We start from the raw sequence: 21500 nt of genomic DNA, 5'->3' as shown, positions 1-21500 counted from the left end.
AGAAGTATTTACAGTATTTTCCTAGTGACTGGACACATTGATGGGAAGAGTAGAGAAACTGCCTAAACAGATCCCTAAGCCAACAACTTGATAGACATCTATTTATCTACCAACTTACTAGTCATTCAGCCAACTAGCTGTCTATCATCCATTCATCTACTCATCCAGCCACCCTCCATCTATTCATCTACCATCCATCTACCTACAAACTCCCCATCTATTCATCCATTCATCCATCTGCCTATCAGCCAGCATCCGTCTACCCATCCATCCACCCCAATCCATGCACTCATGTATCCACCATCTATTCCTCTACCAAACATTATCCAGTCAATGTATCCCTACCATCCATCATCCATCTATACAGACATTTATCCATCATTGATACTGTGCCCATAAATGCCTTCCCAGTGAATTAATTAACTTAATGATTTTCAGTGGAAGGAGTTGCTGGAGGTGGGGGATCAGGAATAACTTCACCCAGAAAAATTTCTTGTCATTCACCTCCAAAGAAGCAAACAACATGGCACTCAGCTGACACCTGTCTTCCTTAACTCCACAGGAATTTTCCCATTAGAGGAATTCAGTTCTACGATGGCCCCATCAACATCCAGAACTGCACCTTCCGCAAGTTCGCGGCCCTCGAGGGCAGGCACACCAGTGCCTTGGCCTTCCGCCTAAACAATGCCTGGCAAAGCTGCCCTCACAACAATGTGACCAACATAGCCTTTGAGGATGTCCCGGTGAGTGTGGTGTCAGGACAGGCTCCTGGCACAGCCAGGCTTCAAGTGATGACTCACTTGTCCCCCACGGCTTGGAGATTGAGCTGTTGCCATCACCACAAGGGTGGAATAGCTTCCTCCAAGTAGGCTGGGCCACGTCCCAGTTTGCTCTCTGCCCAGACTGGAAGAGTACAAGTTCAGATCACAGCAAGAGGTCAAGTCTGGGTGAGTGCCCGCTGGCCTTCCATCTGTACCTCAGGAAGAACTCCTGGGTTCTGAATGATGAGCTGGATGATGGAACCAGGCTACCTGAGTTGGCACAGATCATCTCAAAATTCTAGCAGTACCCAAGGGAAGTCTTCTGAAGACATTGTTTGACTTCATCCTGAAAGTTGATGTAAACAGGACTTTCCTGGCTGCACATGGGGACAGCGTGGGGAGCTGAGGGTCAGGAGAGCAGTCCAAGGATGCCTGTGAGAACTGCTACTTCTCATTATCTACAGCAGACAACATATATAGCCTGTGGAGAGAAACACTGTGGTCTTCCAAACCTTTCCCTCCTCCCACTCCTCTCCTCCTTGCCCTCTTCCTCCTCAGTTCTTCCTCCTCCTTCCTGCTACTGCCTTTGCCTGTCTGCTCACTCACAGATTAAGGCCACTGTGACAATACAAAACTTAAGTTATGGAATTTCTTCTCTCAGACCCGAGAGCCTGTAGGAGGTCAGTGACAGAGATATCCAATGGCTTTCACCGTGAACCTGTCCTCCTTAAACCCACCACACATAAAAGCTCATCCACACATTCACACACAGGTACCCCCTATACACTTTCTCATACAAACACCCACACAACCTCCCCCTTCACCAGCCCATTCTACAGAACACTCAAATTCTTCCAATCCTAAGCCCCTCCTCTAGCAGATCAGCCTCTAAGGCCACCTACGACAGACAAACCAGTGAGCAGAGCCAGAATTGTGTGCTAGTTTTGGGGGTTAAGGCATGGTGACACTCTGACTGTTTTTTGGGCTCCATGAGATGGTCAGCCATGCGGTTTCCTCTAGTGCCCAAGGGCAGCCTCTGTCTGGCTGCTTCGTAATGTCAGCGGAAATTGGAAACTTTGCCCTGGCCTGATGACGGCTGCAGTTTCCGTTCACCTCCTGCCTCAGGCTTATTTTCCTGGGCTCTGTTCAGATTACTTCCAGAGTGTTCTTCGGAGAGCCCGGGCCCTGGTTCAACCAGCTGGACATGGACGGGGACAAGACATCTGTGTTCCATGATCTGGACGGCTCTGTGTCGGAGTACCCTGGCTCCTATCTCACTAAGGACGACAACTGGCTGGTCCGACACCCAGACTGCATCAATGTCCCAGACTGGAGAGGGGCCATCTGCAGTGGGCGCTATGCACAGGTGGGGATGCCACTCTAAACCACTCACTATCTCACTCTCTCACTCACGTGACAAGGACTCAGAGAGCCTTCCGTGTGTCCAGTTAGTTCTATGTTGGGCCAAGAATGATGCAAGCTGTTCCTTCCCTCCTTTTTCTGCCCTTCACTCCCAATCCACAGGATTTTCAGTCAACACACTGTACTGGGTCTATCATGTCCAGTCCTAGCACTTACTAGCTGCTGGTCTGCAGCGTCACCCCTGGAGTCTCAGCATCCTCATGTGTAAACTTAAGCTAAAAGCCAAAGTTCTGTGATGATATTTTAGGAACGATTTTAGATAATACAAATAAAATCCTTCCTCCTGTCCTTTTTTAGGAAAAGAAATATAATGCTAGCCATAGCTTTCCTAGTAGTCATGTTAAAAGGTTAAAAGAGAGAGAGAAATTAATTCAATAGTATTTTACACATATTCAAAATATTATCCTTTCAACATGTAGTTAATATAAAAGTTATCAATCAATTTCTTTCTGTTCAGACTTCAAGCTTTCATATATATTTTATATTTCTAGTCCACTTCTTTCTTAATATTTATTTTATGTGTATGAGTGTTTTGCCTGCATATGTGTATATGCACTTCTTGCATGTAGGTGCCCACAGAGATTGGAAGAAGGTGTCAGTTCCCCTGGAACTGGAGTTATGGATGGTTGTAAACCACTATGTAGGTGCTGGGAACTGAACCCAGGTCCTCTGTAGGAGGAGCAAGTGCTCTTAACTACTGAGCCATCGCTGTATCCCACTAGCCCATTCCTTTGGAAATGTTAGTTCTCCTCAAAGTAACACAGGGGCCTACTAAAATAATCAAGTTCTGTTTTAATAAGAAGACTTTTTTTTCACTGCTTTTGTTTTGAAATTTATTGCACTTTGTGATTTAAATTCATTAAAACGGCATTTTTAAACTGGTTCCTAGGCCATATTGTCTTCATGTCCAGGAGTCATTGTGTACTTGTGACCCATGGCTAACACACAAAACAGTGCTATACAATGTCTGGAATGTAACAACCTGAAATAATGCCATGACCCTGTGACCATTACTGCCTTTACTTAGATGAATGAGTGGTGAAGGCGTGAATGAATTAATGAATTGAAAGAGGCCAGAGAAAACTGTCTGATTAAGAAAAAAGCACAATGCCAGGTGTGCCAGAAAAGGACGTATGTGAGTGAAGGTGTCTTCAAGACCATGGTGGGCATCCTCATCACCATAGCAGACGTCAGAAAGTGGAACTTTAAGAGAATAGCTAAATGGAGATTTGGTGAAGGAATAGAGGTAGAGAGAAAGTCAGTGCCATGCTGAGAGGACAGGGCTCCAGAAGCCAGGTGGGAACAGAGTGCAGGTTGGGAGAAGGGCTGGCTTTAACAAAAGGAGAGCAAGGACAGGAAGTTGAGGCAGTTTCTTTCTGAACTGGAGAGTGAGGTCATGGGCTGAGAATCCAGGAGTGGGCCTGCAGAGAGCGATGATGGCTGGAGGAGCCGCTGCAGAACATGGGAACTGTTGACAAGAGGCATGCAGACGGCCTGCCGAGCAGTGTTGAAAAGGAGACTGAAACAATGCCTCTCTCCTAGGCTAGGGGATTTTCTCAGCCCCAACTGAGAGCTCTAGAAGCAATGGCAAAGGACGATGATCCAGAGCCAGGCTTCTGCCACATGTGTGGACAGGGCAAGGGCGAAGATACCAGTGGGAATGATGGACTACAGAAGAGGAGGGGAGGAGAGCTTGTGGGTGGGAATCATGCCTGCATCACTGAAGGGTGACCAAAACCATCAGGGAGCAGCCACACTTCTAGCATTATCCACCTGGTCCATGGGCTGAGGCAGAGAGTGAATAGGACAACACTCACAAACACACTCTCAGAGCAAAGGCCTAGTTGTATCTGCAGTAGAGTTTGAATACACCCCTCCCAAGTGCTACAGGCCCTGACATCTCAACTGCTAGGAAAGTGGAGGCAGGAGAATTGCAGATTCATGGCTTGCTAGAGCTACAGAGTGGGTTTTAAGACCAGCTTGGGCAGGCAACTTAATGAGACCCTCGTTGACACAAAGAATAAAAGAAGGCCTAGGGTACAGCTTAGTGCTAGAGTGCTTGCCTAGTGTGTACAGTGTTTAATGCCCTATATTTAGTGCCCAGTATGGGAAAGAAAAAGAAGGAAGAGAGGGAGGGGTAATGAAGGAAAAAATAAAGGAGGAAAGAAGGAAAGGAAGGAAGAAAGGAAAGGAGGGAGAGAAGGAGGAAGAAAAGACAGAGTCCTCTCTCCCCTGTTTTTGTCCTTCCACACTGCTTCCATTTTCCACAGTTCACCACGTGACTAGCAGCCAACTCCTAGCAGTTCCAGTGGTCACGCCTTCAGCAGAGGTCATTTTTTAGAAATCATAGAACATGTCAGCTAAGCTGCACAGTGCTACTTGGGCTGTGTCCGCCAGCACAAAGAGACATCCCCTTATTTGGTCTTCCTTTCATCCCGGCTCTGCAAAGAGACGGTACCTCTGAGAGTGCCCTTTGAGTTCAGATGTTAGCCAGACCCTCTAGAACAATCCCTTCTAACAGCCTCCTTGTACGTTTCCTTTTTGGGTTTTCAAAGATGTACATCCAGGCCTACAAGAGCAGCAATCTGCGCATGAAGATCATTAAGAATGACTTCCCCAGCCACCCGCTCTACCTGGAGGGGGCCCTCACCAGGAGCACCCACTACCAGCAGTATCAGCCTGTCATCACCCTGCAGAAGGGCTATACTATCCACTGGGACCAGACAGCCCCCGCCGAGCTTGCCATCTGGCTCATCAACTTCAACAAGTACGTGAGAGCAAGCAGGATAGTGTGAACCAGGACAGTGGTGCCCGCTGAGCTCAGGCAGGGGCAGTGAGAACACCTCACTGTAAAATCTTGGGGTTACTGCTCACAGGACCTCACCCTGGCCCCTTTAGCCCGTCAGAGGTACACAGATAGGTTCTCATTACCTCGAGTTAAGAATCTAAGGGCACAGGCTGAGGCTGCATAGTGGGCCTACCTTTGTGCTGAATAGCTAACCTCTTGGAGGCTTGGGGCGACTACCACTTGCCAAGTGAACAAAGAATGTGTAGTGAGCTCATGATAGGATCGCCCAGCTCCTGGTATTACCATGTGCTCAGTAGATGGGGTGGGGGGGGGGGAATGCAGGGCATTGCTGATGTTATTTATAGAGAAGGGAGCAAAGCTCTCTGAGGGCATCTTAATTACATTTTTGTTACTGTGGTAAGATATCCTAACAGAATGGCTTAAGGAAGGAAGGAAGGATTTATTTTGGCTCAGGGTTTGAGGTCTGTCATGGTGAGGACATCTCATGGTCAGGAGCTTGAGGCAGCTACTCACATTGTATCCCCAGTCAGGAATAAGAGGGAGGTGACTGCTTCGTTTTATTTGCTCCAGGACCCCAGCTAATGGAATGATGTCATTGACATGTAGGGTGGGTTTCACCCCACTCAGTTAAGCTAATCAAGAAAATTTCTCACAGGCATGCTGAGAGGCTAACCGAATCTAGATAATTGCACAAAGCCCAGACCAGGGGATTATGTCCTTTTCTAGATGGTCCAAGGGCCTGTCAAGTCCACCAATATTAACCACAGCCAAGAGGAAGCAGTTGGGTTAAGCACATCAGGTCAACTGTGGGTATTCACATTGAAGCATTTCCTGCATGCACTGTGTTTTCATCCCTGTACTCCTGAGACAGACAGGTGGAGAGAACAAGATGAAGAGCCATTCAATTGTCCTCTTTTAGGGCCAACCCTAGCCCTCAGTTGCTTATGGTCTTTAGTCAAAGAGTACCATTTTCCCAGCCAACACCCACCCAGAGCACCTCTAGGTCATCCCTTGAATGCTCACAGGTGACCCATCCTAATGACTGTCCTCGGCCACTGGTGGTCACTATCCTCCTTTTCTCCCTGAACACTTTGCAACATAGTTACTATTGTTTCAAAACTTCTCATTTAAGAATTCTTTGGCCACTATTCCTGTGGTGTGCTCAAGGGCCCTTGCCTAGAACTAACCTCACTTTCCTTTTTAGGGGTGACTGGATCCGAGTGGGGCTCTGCTACCCAAGAGGCACCACCTTTTCCATCCTTTCAGATGTTCACAATCGCCTGCTAAAGCAAACGTCCAAGACTGGGACCTTTGTGAGGACTCTGCAGATGGACAAAGTTGAGCAGAGCTATCCTGGCAGGAGCCACTACTACTGGGATGAGGATTCTGGGTAAGGGTGCTCCTGTGGTCTGGAGGAATGAGACTCCTTCATTATGTATCTTGGGTTTCCCTATAACCCTAAGAAGTGCAGTGCAGTTTATGCTAATGAACACAGAATGCTTCCTTAAGCACTTTAACCCTAACACTAACCATGCTCTCAACCACTTAAAGACATCAAGACGTTGAGAGGAAAATAAATTCTCTATTAAATCTGCAAGTGAATCATAGGGAATTTTTTGGAAAAAAAAGTTAAGGCAAGAAACAAAAACAAATAAACAACCATGTTGTGTAAATCCACTGCCCCCAACCCAAATGGAACAAACAATATTCTAATTTGAAGATGTGAAAAGAAGACCCTGGAAGAAAAAGAGTAAATTGCTCTGTGGTCATAGCACAAACCTACCCCAGCAGGATCTGAGCCTAGGGCTAGCTATACCCCCAACCCTCCCACTTCTGCCACCTGGGTCCTGGTCAACGGAGACACAGTAGAAGCAAAGTGTCTGCATGAAGACACTAGGGAACTAGTGATCATTTCTCCTAAGTAAATCTGTGGCCAGGAGATGGTTCAGTCAGTCAAGCACCTGATATGCAAACACGAGGACCTGAGTTCAGTCCTCTAGAATGTACGGAAAAAAAAAATATAGTTCCCCCCAGAACTAGAGGGGGGAGTGCAGGTAGATTCCTGTATCACTAGCCAACCTAGTTTAATCTGCAAAGTCCAGGTAAAAATAAAAGTTCCTTTCTTAAAATTTAGTATGGACAGCTCCTGAGAATGACACCAAGAGTTGACCTGTGGTTTTCACAATCATGCTTACACATATGTCTCTGTACACACACACACACACACACACACACACACACAACCCAGACTAATTGTTGAGGAAGTCCAGTATGCCCCAGAAGGATAAAGATGGCCACAGAAACATGAAGCTGGCCACAGAAGCCTTCTAGCGAGTAAAGTGAAAGGTTATTTAATGGGCATTTTTCTCTTTCTTTCTTTCTTTCTTTCTTTCTTTCTTTCTTTCTTTCTTTCTTTCTTTTTCTTTCTTTATTCCTTCCTTCCTTCCTTTCTTTCTTCCTTTCTTTCTTTATGAGGAGAAAACAAAGTAGCTGCTCTATTTTAAAAGAATAATCAGCTTGCCATAAGTAGGGGTAAAGTGAATATAGGCTGGCTGGGAGAGGGAGTTCCAAGGTGGTAAATGAGCCCTGGCTTGGCTTTAGCTGTATTCTTCACAACTGGGTTTATCAGTTATTACCCGAGGGAGTATAACCAAGTAATGAAATATTGTATAATAGAAGGAAACTAGGAGCCCTAGTTTCTTCCTATCCCAGGGCCTTGGCATTCAGTTCAGCTCACTGGAGCATCCATGGGTTGTAGGTCAAGGCCAGAGCTATGATCTGTGTGGGAGTATGGGATGGATGATCTCTCAGACTCCCCTTGCTCTGATCTGGCAACAAAGAAATCTTAACACTGTTAAGACCAGTAAGAGACTGCCAACTTCTGCCTCTGGGTCCTTAGCATTGATTCTTATAAGGAAGTGAACATCAGTGTGATGTGCCCATGGGCAACCCTCAAAGAAGGTGTCACCTCTGCAGCCTCCCCCACCATGCAGAGCATATGGATGGCACTGGCTCTGTCCTTGACCTTGAGCTGGGGACTGCTATACCTGACAGTTTCCATCACTTAATGCCAAGAACAGGAGTAGTTTTTGTTTGTGTGTTTGGCTTTTGTGTTTTTGACAGGCTATCACTATACAGCACTGGTTGACCTAAAGCTTACTACATAGACCAGGCTGTCCTCGAACTCACAGAGATCCACCAGACTTTGTCTTCCAGGTACTGAGATTAAAGGTGTGTGCTACCACTCCCAGCAGAACAAAGGGTCTTGCTTTAGAGTGCCTTGAAGCAGCTCAAGTCCACCTCGTGTGAGGGTTATTCCCTCACATTCTCTCACACACATGAGTGCCTGTGTACACCAAGTCTCTGGAATCAGACTCTTCTCTTCATCTGCCTTCTTTTCTCAGTTCCTTGGGACAGCAATGGTACAAAAAAGTCACAGTAGCCACTTCTCACCTGCCCTTCCAACTCAAGTACCAACTGGTAAACAAGACCTGCCATCTCCTTCATTCCGGCTCACAAGAGAGTGCATCCTCTTGCCTCCCTATAGCTAATGAACAACCTATTAAGAATCCAGTGTGAGCCCTTACTGTGGTCAGAGTGGGTAGAGTAGGCTCTGGCACCCTGGCCCAAAGCCAAGTGGGTTCATTGAAAATTGGCTCTCCCGATGAAGAGTGTAGAGACAATCAGGACCTTATCTTTAGGTTTTGCAGACAGGACTTGGCTTGAGAGCATTGCTTTGAGATGAAAGAAAAATAATAAATGCCAAGTTAGTACTGTGGCAGCTACATAATCTGCCTTCCTGGAACACGGGCCAGGTTCCTTCGCAGCAGTTATTATTGGAATAAGTTATGGCTTGAACAAAAGTAGAGTTAGGATCCATGATGGGACGGGAAAACTCCCAGCTCTGTTATTCCCAGTGGTGTGGTCAGTTCTCTGAGATAACTGGGAATTCCCAGTTCCCATCTGGGAATCAGTGTGAGAATAGTACACTGTGGGCAGGTTGACAATTAAGTGAGATGATATGCCAACCGACAATTGAATGACATGTAGTTGGTCCTCAGAAAATATTTGCCAGAAATTTTAGCTCCTTCTTCACTATCTATCCATCTATCCACATACACACATCATGTGTGTGTGTGTGTGTGTGTGTGTGTGTGTGTGTGTGTAATTATTCTTCCAGCTGCATCTGACTCTCTAACAAACACAATTCCATGATTTAAGGCCCTTGGGAATGTAACCTCAGTGATCAGGAAATTGGCTATTTGTTTGCTCATTTGTTTACTTGAGACAGGTCTTAATAGGCAGTCCTGCCTGGCCTTGAACTTAATATGTAAAACCAGCCTGACTCTGAACTTGGTTGGGGTAACAGGTGGGAGCCATCATGTCTGATCTGAGTGCGGAGGAGGTTCGAATTGCCCTCATAAGAATACCCAGATCCCTTCTGTGCACAGGTTGCTCTTCTTGAAATTAAAAGCCCAGAACGAAAGGGAGAAATTTGCTTTCTGCTCCATGAAGGGCTGTGAGAGAATCAAGATTAAAGCTCTGCTCCCAAGGAATGCAGGCATCAGCGACTGCACAGCCACGGCTTACCCCAGGTTCACTGAGAGGGCCATAGTGGATGTGCCAATGCCCAGGAAGCTCTTTGGGGCTCAGCTGGTAAGTAGCCATGGCAGGCTGGGCTCTCTGCCTCTAGGAGGCTCAGACAGAGCTGAACTCATCTCTGGATACCTACTCTGCTCCACAACTCAATTCTGGGTCAAGGCACAGAGCGCATGAGGAGGAAGAGCCCTCAGACCTCACAGCCTCACAACTGTTCTGTGTTTGCTTTTCAGAAGACAAAAGACCACTTCCTGGAAGTGAAGATGGAAAGTTCCAGGCAGCACTTCTTCCACCTTCGGAATGACTTCGCTTATATTGAAGTAAGCACAGATTCTGCAGGTGCAAGGCTGCTCACTGGTGTGGAGTAGGTGTATCAGCTGCATTGGTCTCACTGTGACACAGTACATAATCAATGATGACTGATAGGAGGAAAGACTTACTTGGCTCGTGGTTTCAAGGACCTTTGGTCCATTGTAGTGAGGAAGGTATGACAGAAAAGGCCAGTTCACAGAGGCCTGATGTCACAGTTACTCTTCTATTGCTGTAACATTTATCACACAGTGTGAATATTATCACATTGATTCCTAGATGGGGAAATTATGTCAGAAAACCGAGTACATCACTGAGAGTAACAGAGCTGGAGTTTTTCTATCCCATCATGGATTCTAGCTCTCTTTTGTTCAAGCCATAACTTATTCGAATTATAACAAAACACCATAAGCAAGGAAGCTTATATGTGGATGTGTTTAATGTGGACCTTAAAGTTTCAGATGGCTTGAGTTCATGATGACAGAGAAAAGGTATAGTGGTAGGAACAGCTGGGAGCTTCCATCTTTATCTACAAGTAGGAGGCAGAGAGAGGCCCTGGGAATGGCAGACTCTTTTGAAACTTCAAAGCCTGACCCTAGTGACACACCTCCTCTAACTAGGCCACACCTCCTAATCCTCCCTAATCAGTTCCACCAACTGGGGACCCAGTGGTTCAAATATATGGGCCTATGGGGCCATTCTCATTCAAACCACCACACCTACACATATGGCAGAAGCTGTTGGCCTCATGGAGGACCAAGAAGAAATAAGAGAGGTAGGAAGTGGAGGCCAGGAATCACTTCCAAACACTGACTTCCTCCAGCTAGAGTTTACTTCCTAAAGGTTCCACACATGTCTAGAACATCATCACCGGGTAGGGAGAAAGCATTCAAAACTTGAGCCTGTGGGGACATGTCATATCAAACTGTAATAGGTGGTACTGTGATAAGCTGAATGGGTTAAACAAAAGAAAGTTATTCTCTTTCAGTTTGGGAAGCTAGAAAGCTTCCTCTAACTTCTAGTGGCCCTAATGGACCTTTGGATTAGAGTCACATCACTGACATCTCTGTCCCATCTTCATGAGGCCCTCTCTCCTTTGAGCCTATCTCCTACCTCTTACCTTTCTTCCTAAGAGGCCCCATCATTGGATTTAGGGCCTACCCCAAACATTCTAAATGATCCTTCCCTGAGATCACTGATGTATATGTCATTAAAACATCTTCAGAAACACTATTTCTAGATAAAATAAAATTCAGAGGTTCCTAGTGGGCACATCTTTTGGGAGGTTACTATTCAAACCTACAAAGAGCACAGTTGGAAGAGGTGTAAAGGGTTCTTATAAGTAGAGCAGCTGTGTAACCAAACTATGTCTTTAGTGTCTACATAGGAAGGATACCTACAGGAAGGAGAACCTGGGCCTCAGCTGCCCCAGGATCTCTCACTCCTCTGTTGCTTTGGCCTTGCAGGTGGATGGGAGGAGGTACCCTTGCTCAGAAGATGGCATCCAGATAGTGGTGATTGATGGGAGTCGAGGTCACGTGGTGAGCCACGGCAGCTTCAGAAATGCCATTCTGCAGGGCATACCCTGGCAGCTCTTCAACTACGTGGCAGCTATCCCTGACAAGTGAGTCTATGTCTCAGTTTCTGAACTGTCCAGTGACACAACAGATTCCTGGCTAGGGCCCAGTCCCTCATGCCCAACCCCTCATGATTCTTGCCAGTCAGTAGGATCTGTGCCTACAGATTGTGTGTGTCTACTGGGTGGAGAGAACTTCGTGTCTGTTGCTGCGCATGCTGGAGGCAGGTCTGCTGTGGATGTAGGTCAGGCTGAGGCAGAGCCGAATGCTGCCTCACTCCTTGGAAGGCTGCCTGACCCTCTTCTCCCATCATGGCGCACTCTCCCAGTGATCTCATCCCCACCCACACCTCCAATAGGATCCAAATGCTGGTGGCTTCTGAAGCTCCCCAGCCTGGATCTCTTTCCTAAACCCCAGACATTCATCTCCAATGGCTACTTCAAGGTTGCCACCTAGATGTCTTGAATGGAACTAAACTCTCATCCCTTTTATCTTTTGATCCTCCAGATCAGCCCTCCTTCTGTTTTCTCTAAATTGTCACCCATCCAGATGTTTGAACCAGAATCTGAACTTAATCTTTCACACACCCCCCCCATTCTAACATAGTCGAAAACAGTCCATTGCCCTCCCTCCTGGTCCCTCCCTGGTGTCTGCTCTGGCCCTGCTCTATCACTGTTGGTCAACCAACACCATAACCATAGGTTTCTGACAGGCTCTTTTCTTCCCTTCTCCCATATTGGAAGTTAATTTGAGTGTCTTAAATGCTAGGATTCTCTCCTCACTTCCTTCCCGCTGTTTCCTCCCCACTGATGTCTTTTCCTATCCATCCACCATTCTCCACTGTAACACTGCTTAAAATAGAAACAGAAGCCTTAAATGATGTCTTATCAAGGAATCAGGCTTCCTGATGTTGACTCCACAATAGACTTACTTATACATGTTCAGTCTCTCAACTACAATGTGGGTGTGGAAATCTCTCTGGAGCCACAAGCTAGTGGAAAGCTTGTGTGATTCATGTGGCACCTGTCACCCCTAGGTGCTTAGTAAATTGTTAATGAGTGGATACAAGGACCTTCAGGATGCACTCTTGGGGGTTGGGAGGGGCTGGGACTGACTGTGTGTGTGATTCTGGAGAATAGGTTTTGCTCGGTCACGTGCTGTATCTGTTCTTCCCACACTCAGCTATATTTGCATGTATGTGTGTGGAAGTAAATGTGTACATGTGTACAGGGGTATGTATGCATGCTGGTGGAAGCCAGAAGACAAACAACCCTGGGTGTCATTCTTCAGGCACTTGTTTTTTGAGAAAAGGTCTCTCAGTGGCCTGGAAGTCATCAAGGCTGGCCAGCCTCAGGATCTGATGCTTGTCTCCACTACCCTGTTGTTGAGATTACAAACACAGGTGCATCCACCATACCTGGCTTTATTTTACGTTCTGGATTCTGGGTATCAAACTTGGGTCCTTGTGTTTGCAAGACAATAACCCCTTAATGACTGAGTGAGGACCCCAGCCCCACACTCTAGCTCTCAAGTGAAGATTCAAACAGAAGACTCTGACTTTCTAAGTTGGGAATGCACATTATTCATCTAGAGATCAGTGGGTTTCAGGCGCTTTTTGGCCATGGGCCATTTCTTGAAATGAAGCAGATCACAGAAGCTTAGAGTAAGAAATAGCTCCCAGAGTTCTGTTCGGAGTTGTGTGGAGTTCTTTACAGCCCTTGCACATCCCTAGGAGAAGTAAGGATGGTCTGAGTCAGACTTAGGCTGGCAGTGGATACACAGACAGGAATGGGTACCACTAACCCCTCCCTGGCCTCCTGGGAAGCAGCAATTGAGTGGGAGGGAGAGGTGCTTCTGTTCTGTGGTTCCAACCCAGCCTGGCCCTTATCCCTCCCTCCCCCATCCATCCACAGGACCACTACTGGCCATAGGATCCCAGCCACTCATACCTCAGACACTGTGGAGAGCTCTGGAAACCCCCTCTGACCTTCCACCTGTGGGAGATTATGTCAGGAGGCATAGGGACTAAATGGTCAAGAGGATAATGTGCCAGACAGAGAGTCTATAGCCTAAATCATACCAGGAAGCTATATGATAAGCAAGCCCATCTCCCTGTCCCTGATGCCACCCCGAGTATGTGACCTTCCTTTGAGTTCACTAGTTCAGCCATAGGCCTTCAGTGTTTCTTCTTGTCTGAACAGTGGGGAAATGTCCTCTTGGGAACAGAGCCTGGATCCACCCCAAGGATGTGTTAGCAATGAATCCTTTCTCATTAATGGGCCTCACCTTGCCAATCCCTTGGGCCTCCTCCTTTTAGTCTTCTTAAAGAGCCCAAGACAGCCTCCCCACACCCCTTGGATTGGTCCTTACTGTGCACTAGCCCTTTGCCTGCTGACAGCCTTCCTTCTGCTCCCTGTGGGACAAAATCGGGGGTAATAGCAAGTTTCAGAATCCCATACAGTTTTTCCATGTCTGGACTGTGGTCTGTGGTTACAGAATTCCACTGAGATGGGAGTTAGAAACCCCGTGCAGCTCCTGCCCTGTTTCTGTTCTGAGGGTGGTGCTCACTCCCCATGTCTGGCCCAGCATGAGTCTGCCACCACAAAGGCTGTTTTCTTAGCACTGGGGGCTAAAAGCAGCCCAAGGGAGGAAGAACAGACTTCCCAGCTCAACTTTTGCAAATTGGGTTCTTCTGGCTCCTGCCCCCTTCCCTCCTGAGCAACCACTCTAGGAAGCCCTCCCAGATAATGTGCCCTCCTGAGCAACCACTCTAGGAAGCCCTCCCAGATAATGTGTAGCTGCTCAGTCTCCCATTGACAAAATCAGGCAGGCAGATCTTGCCTAACCAGAGAGGGTGGTGACACATAACAGAGCCATTCTGGAAATGCAACAACTACACAGTGTCCTTCCCAGAATGCTCTCAAACTGTGCCTCACTCTTCCTGAAGCTGAAAGGATGTTGGGTGGCACAACGCTCAGTGCCTTCCACAGAAACCACTAAAATACACATATGGATTCCATGCTTCTTGCACATGTGGGATGAGAGCTCAGATCCCAGAACAAGTATAAAAAGCTAGCCAGGGGCCACACCTGTGCCTGTAGCCTGTGGGAGACAGAGACGGGGCACTGTGCAGGACTCCCAGCTTAGCAGAAGGTTCAGTGAGAGTCTCTGGATCAAGAGAATACCTCGGAGGGTGAAAGAGCAGGATGCCTAACATCCATCCTCAGGCCTCGACACACACACAACACCCAAAACACACAACACACAAAACACACAACACACAAAAAGGAAGACAGGAAGAGAAAAAGAAAGAGAGAGAATATGGGCCCCACTGGGAGCCTAATGCTGGGCATGGTCACTGTTCCTATGAAGTCAGATGTGGTCTTGTGGGAAGGAAGCTTATAGGTCAGAAGGCCTGCTGTGTGAAGGCTGCCCGGTCCTTATGAGCTCCCAAGTAGAGCCACTGCATCAGGTCTCCAAGTCTCCCTGCTGTCCAGCACTCGTGACGGCTTTGTCTTTTGATGGCTGCTACCTCCTCTTTCCTCCAGCCCCCAGTCTGATTCCTTCTTTGCTCCCTTCCAGCTGCCTTGTCTTTCTCCATCATCACCTTCCTATTGGCTTTTTATACCAAACAGTGTTGAAATGATCTGAATTAAGAAGTACATATTAGCTGGACAATGATAATGTAAGCCTGTAATACCAGCTTTCAGGAGGCAGAAACAGGTGGATCTCTGTCGCAGACCCTCTGGGTCCCTTTGTCTGCGTGGACGGGTCTCTGGGTATAGATGGCTGGAGTATACATAGCAGATCTCTATGAGTTTTGAGGGCATCCTGGTCTACATAGTAAATTCCAGGCCAGCCAGGGCTCATAGTGGCACCCTGTCTCAAAACAAAACAAAGAAAAAATCAGGAAGGGAGAAAGGAAGGAAGGAAGGAAGGAAGGAAGGAAGGAAGGAAGGAAGGAAGGAAGGAAGGAAAAGAGAGGAGGGAAGGGGAACAGAGGAAGGGACAAAGGGAGGGAAGGGCAAGAAGGAAGGAAACAGAAATGCACAAAACAATAAAATAGCTTTGAATTTTATGAGAAATGTATCTCAAGTGGAAAAATGCAATGTCCTAAATAAACCTATTTTATGTTAGAGAGAGGGGAAGAGAGAGAGAGAGAGAGAAGGGGAGAGGGAGAGGGAGAGAGGGGGGAGAGAGGAAATGCCTATGACGTCACACTGTGCTGGTAGAACACACTGGTGTTAGTAGAACACCCTGAGATACCATGCTTCTCACACACACTCTGTCCTGCTTGCTGGAAGACATTTAAAGCAGCGAACCCTGTCTAAGCTTGAGAAGGCCACAGACACCAGATGTGGGCAGATGCTGGAGGATATTTGCCATTGAAAGGAAAGAGTATGTTGGTTAAGATGGAAGGAGGGATATCCTCTCTCAAATCTCTGGCCAGGCACTGCCACTGCCACTGCCACCTCAGGTCCTATCCAAGGCCAGCATCCCTCCCCCACACCCCTCAATGGAGTTTGCTCTCACTCCTGTCTTCTGACCAATCTCTTCTTCTTCAGTTCCATAGTGCTCATGGCATCAAAGGGCAGATACATCACCAGAGGCCCATGGACCAGGGTGCTGGAAAAGCTTGGGGCAGACAAAGGTCTCAAGTTGAAAGGTAAGTCTGAGCGGGGTTTAAGTGACCTCAGAACCAGGGCAGATGGTATAGAGATGCCATTATCCCTGCTGCATTTAGGACATTGTTTGCCACTAGGCTTGGGTACAGCCCCCAAACCCTCAACATGGTCAATGGCCTCCTGGCCTGGTACCACGTGTTTACCATCCCTCACTAAGGCACATTCACTTTTCCTTATGACCAGACAGATCGAATACTGCTAGAGCTAATTGCCCCTCTACTCCTCAAGTGGCACTTTATTCAATAAAAGCTTCATAAGAAACTGCCTTTGCCTGACTATTCAGCCTGACCAAGGACCTGCATCCTCCTCACAAGTCCAGATGATGCCTGCTTTTTGTAGCATCTTTTACAGTTTGAAAATTCTTTTTTGTCTTCTAAGATAGGCGACAAAGAGAGAATTAAATCCCGAAGACTTGTTTATAGCCATAAAAGTCTTCTGCGATGAAACCCAACCCAGACTTCCTGGATATGATGGATAAATCTAGCCAGATATAAATATCCGCATGATGTTCATTAGTCATAGATTGTTCAGAGCAAGGCCCCAGGGAGGTATAAATGAGAGAGAGCAGATGCGTGGATGGTGGTGACCATGACAGCTACCGTTTGATGCCAGGCTTGCACCTTGTTGAACTTCTAATAACTATCTTGTACATTCACAGATAACTTGGGCAGCAAGGATAGTTCCCTCCACAGAAGAGGGAGAAATCCAGTTACATAGTGAGGTACTTTTTTCAGCTAGGCCTTTGTTTCCCTGAACCAGGTCAAGTCTATCTGTGTCCTGATTATGATGAACATCAAAACTAGCAGTCTATCATGCAAATGTTTATCCCAGGTAGCCAGAGAAAAAATATGGAAAGATACAAGCCTGTCACAGCAGCCAGTAGAGAAAGAGAACCAAGGTCCTTTCCTGCAAACCCCAGGGCTATTTGGGGGCTTCTATGTGTTAAATTAAGATGCTGTTGCCAAAGCCTCAGATATATAATGACATATATCAAGTGGTACTTGTTCAGAGTTGATAGATGTACACTGCTCCCCAGTCTGGGCCACTCCTGAGTATAGATATGGACATCCAAGTCACTGAAGTGCAGGGCAGAGGCAGAGCACGCAGCATGGAAGCCTAAGGTCTGGACTTCTATTCAGTCCCATACTGTGTGTCACTTGTCCTGGGACAATCCTTCTCTCCTAGAGCTGCAATGTAACAGTGCAGAAGCTAAGATCTTGAAGACAAATGCCACCATTTCACAGGTGGGATCATAGAATACAGCAACTTTCTTGTGATCCTAAGTCAGCTAGAAAGCAGGCAGGAGTCCTATGAGCACTCTTCCCTCCCCAGCCCCCCGTTCCCTCCTGTGCATAGCTCTCCTGTATCATACAGAGCCTTTACCCTACTGAGGTGGACATGAGGCTCAAGAGTGATAGCTACAAACCCCATACAAAAAGATACCAAATCCCAGCACCAGCTGGGCTGAGAGCTTACTCTAGAGGGCCAGAGCTCAATGTCACTAGGAAGGGATTGCCCTCTGGGGACAGAGGATGCTGAAGGGGAGCACCAAGTCCTGGCTTGCAGCAATTCTCTAATAGCTTCATTATTTTCACCCACTTGGTTCCTCACTTTTACAGAAAAGATGGCGTTCGTCGGCTTCAAAGGCAGCTTCCGACCCATCTGGGTGACTCTGGAGACTGAGGACCACAAAGCCAAAATCTTCCAAGTGGTGCCCATCCCTGTGGTGAGAAAGAAGAAGCTGTAAGGAGAGTTGCCACTTGGTACCACCCCAGGCTGGACCCCTACAGCAGCCGGGGTCAGGATGGCTAGGCCCCCTGGTTCTCAGCTCTGCTGGGCTAAGGGACAGATATCAGAGACCTTGGTGCTGCCACCTGCCCCTACTCAAGTCTACCTGCAGCCCCTGGGCAGTGTTGGCCGATGCTACAACCTCCTCTTGGGTGCTTCTCTCCTATCTGTGCCTCATCGGTAGGCATGGGGACCATACAAAGAGACCTGAGTTGTGCTGGCAGCAAAGGGCCACTTGGGCAGGAGTCTGAACCCACCTAGGAGATGGTCTGGATAATGTGACCACTTGCAGATTTCCATAGTCACTTTCAGATACATTAAGTGGCAGATGGAAGGAGTACATCTTTATTCCTGTAAGTGAGGGTGCGGCTTCCTGAGTTTAGGAGCTGGCGTATGGACAGAGCTGTCCAGCATGGCAGATTGCACTGGGGAGGAGATGGAACCCTGTCTACAGGGGATCCTTTTTTCAAGAGACTTCAGCTGGCACACTGGGACAGGGACTAGGTGGATCCTGTTTGTCCTTCCTGAGATTACAGGACTCAACTGTGCTTTGCTCTGTGCCTGGAGCCCATCAGTAGAAGTAATCATTGTAGTTGACATCTCCACTGAGTGCCCTGGATACAGAGAATGGAGCGATGAGAGCTCAGACCTGGGGGTCAGCTGGTGACAGGCAGCCAGGTCTCAGCACACTTTGATACCAGGTTGAGAGAGCAGAGGTGGATTGGAGGAGGGGAACCTCACCACACCCAGAAACATGGGGAAGGCTTCTTCTGGAAGGTGATGGTCCTGGCAGGAATCAAGGACAGAGATGATGAAGAGAGAAGAGGTGGCCTCTGGCATGGCTCAGAGGTGAAGGCTTTCCTGCCACCACTTGCAGCATCTGAGTCATGCTAGGTCACCTCTTGCTGACCCACTTGTGATAGAGAAGCAGGGTCTGCGGAGAGAAATGGACTGAGTTACGATGCACAGAACCTCGTTCAGATTGGTGTCCAGCCAGCCCCCTCTGACTCTGCGAGAGGGTGAAGTGAAGTTCACAGACCTGAGGCTGTACAATGGGTCTCCAGTGCACTTCAGCTTGGAGCTGAGCAGAAGACTCCAGGAAATCTGAACATGCTCTCGCCACAGTGAACCTGGGGTGTCAGAGATGGAAAGGACCTTGGGGGCCCTTGAGGACCATCTAGCCCAGCATTTTGTACCTACATCTGAGGAAAATGGTACTCAATAACACAGCCAGGTCTGTGAGCCCCAAGCTCAGCAACCCACTGCCACACCACATTGCCTCAGTGGCTAGCCTGGGGTGTCCAGTATTCCCAAGTAGCTTTCGGAAGGGAGCATATCACCTGAAATGGGGAGAAGCTGTTCGTGATTCTTGGGTGCGCACCAAATGGGAATTGAGTGGGGGGTTCCCCACTAGGTTCTTTCAATTTCAAAATATACGGTCTTTTGCAAAGGGCTTTTCCCTCTTGCCCCTCAGTACACACTGCCCACTCTCCTCTAGGCAGCAGCCCTGCCACTGTCTTTACACTGCCAGCCACATGTGGGCATGGGCTGCTCATGACTGTGGAATTCTTTTGGTGCCACCTTATTCCACAGTGGTGCTGGTATGCCCAATGGGTAGCATCAGGATATGCCAATGTGCTTCTGCTGGGCCAATTGGCTCCTTGTGGGGATCTGAGAGTGGTTGGCTCCAGACCAGGATCTTTCAGCTTATGTTCACTCTGAGCAAATAGCTCCGATGCCCAGACGAGTGAAAACTATCCATGTCCAATATTCTTCGGAGACATCAGGGTTTCTCTGTGTTTCATGAATGAGATTGGTCCCCTTTCCTCCACAACCACAACCTTTCTTTTTCAAAGAAGATTTGCTTCGGTCCCCTTTGTCCAGTGGTATTAAGGAGCCTTAGTCCCAGAGTCTACTCTCCAGGTTGAGCCAACTCGCAGGGGGTCTTTCCTACTAATGGATCTTGCAGCTGCTGGGATGTGTCTGTGGGACCATGCCTCTTAAGACATAGTGGCTCCAGTTGCGAGTGTCAGAGAAAAGACCTCTTCTGGGGAGATGAGTGGGAGGGGGAGGGGGAGGGGGAGGGGATAAAAGTGACCTCATGTTTTTCTTGTCTAAGTTTCATTGACTTTTCAAGGCGAGGGTCTCACACTGTGAACCACTTAAGACTCGATCACTTTCAGGTGGCCATGAATGTTGAATGTCTTTGGCTCAGTTCATTTCAGCAAATACCTATTGGAAAGTTCTCTGAGTTGTACATATGTTGAACAGTACAGGTTCTGTACGGAAAGCGTTCTTTCCTAAACTATTCACCAAGAGTCGATATACAGGCATTTTCTTGGTAGCACAAAAGTCTTTCTTGCTTAGAAAGTTGCTCTTGTCCTTTCTGTTGGTCAGCATTGTCACTGAGTCAGGGGCCTTTGATTGAAAGGCTCATCTGTCCTGTTGGCTTAATAGCTGGCTCTTTCTTGTGAATTGGATGCATAGCATGTTTTGTATGTAAATGTTCCTTAAAAGTGTCACCATGAACAAAGGTATATTTTCTATTTATTTATTATATATTCACTTCAAGAAGTCACTGTCAGAGAAGTGAAGAGTCATCTTAAGTATTATATTAGAGGATGTCCTTTGGACCACCGGAAGGAGGTGTGCCCAGAGCCAAGGACATCAGCTCTGGTTTGGAAAAATCCTGCTGTACCATATTAAACATACAAAGGATGTCATTGTCTTGTCTGCTTGTTTCATTTCCTGGTATAGTGGGTCTCATTGTTAAACTAGTCATCTAGAGAAAATAAGGTAAAACATGGATATAAAACATGACCACCATCAAAGAAATGTCTTTTTTTGATACTTTCCAGAAAGCTGATGATACATTGGTATTTTAAAAATCTATGTCCCTAGTGTAGACAATAGAGTGTGAATCACCTGCGTTTGCCCCCCCATGGTTCCTAGTCTTGTTCCCAAGAGCTACTTATGTATTAGAATCCCACCTTCATCCATCCCACAGGAATACTGAGAAGAGCAGATAGAAGGGTCCACTGGCAGAGAAGATGCCTTTCATGTGACCAGGCAGGACAGAGCCTGCCTCATCCTCATGTCCCTAAGCCATCCTGATGTTCTCAATCCTACCCTTCCTAGTGGGGAGGCTAGGGAAAAGGGCTAGACAACCAACTGTCCTTCCCAGATTCTGACCAGACAACAAACTCTGTGACTAAGAGGAGCATGGGCATAGTGACAGAGAAACAAGTCCAACCTGAGCTCCAGACAAGGGACAGGGATAGAGGTGGGATGGGCTCGGGAGAAGAATGAGGGGGCACAACCATCAGAGCAGAAGGAGATGGTCTAGACTACTTGTGGATACTGATATTTAATTAATTTAAGAACAGTTTAAAATGTAGTTCCATATCTGCACTGGCCACACTGCAGATGCTCCACTTCCATAAGAGTCTAGTGACCACCATTGTGGACTGTCTGGATATAAAACATGACCACCATCAAGGAAAGGTCTTTTCTTGATACTTTCCAGAAAACTGCTGACACTCACATTGGT

At 47.4% G+C, this 21500-nt stretch overlaps 1 protein-coding gene across 4 annotated transcripts in view; it reads left to right on the top strand.

Annotated features, from left to right (window-relative positions):
• Cemip (cell migration inducing protein, hyaluronan binding) overlaps positions 1–20673 on the top strand; it is a 153837-nt gene extending 133164 nt beyond the window's left edge. For all 4 annotated transcript variants that reach the window (XM_006508354.3, XM_006508353.3, XM_030243122.1 and 1 more), the window contains 9 exons: positions 563–743; positions 1912–2127; positions 4739–4950; positions 6197–6382; positions 9444–9648; positions 9825–9911; positions 11367–11524; positions 16043–16143; positions 17782–20673. In XM_006508354.3, coding sequence (XP_006508417.1) covers positions 563–743; positions 1912–2127; positions 4739–4950; positions 6197–6382; positions 9444–9648; positions 9825–9911; positions 11367–11524; positions 16043–16143; positions 17782–17909 — 1474 coding nt within the window. In that variant the 3' untranslated portion in view covers positions 17910–20673. The remainder of the gene's footprint in view (positions 1–562; positions 744–1911; positions 2128–4738; positions 4951–6196; positions 6383–9443; positions 9649–9824; positions 9912–11366; positions 11525–16042; positions 16144–17781) is intronic.
• The last annotated feature ends 827 nt before the right edge of the window (positions 20674–21500 follow it).

The sequence above is a fragment of the Mus musculus genome, chromosome 7, assembly GCF_000001635.26.
Source record: "Mus musculus strain C57BL/6J chromosome 7, GRCm38.p6 C57BL/6J".
Classification (NCBI taxonomy): domain Eukaryota; kingdom Metazoa; phylum Chordata; class Mammalia; order Rodentia; family Muridae; genus Mus; species Mus musculus.
Note: the sequence above shows the minus strand (reverse complement) of the source record. Positions and strands in the feature narration are given on the sequence as shown.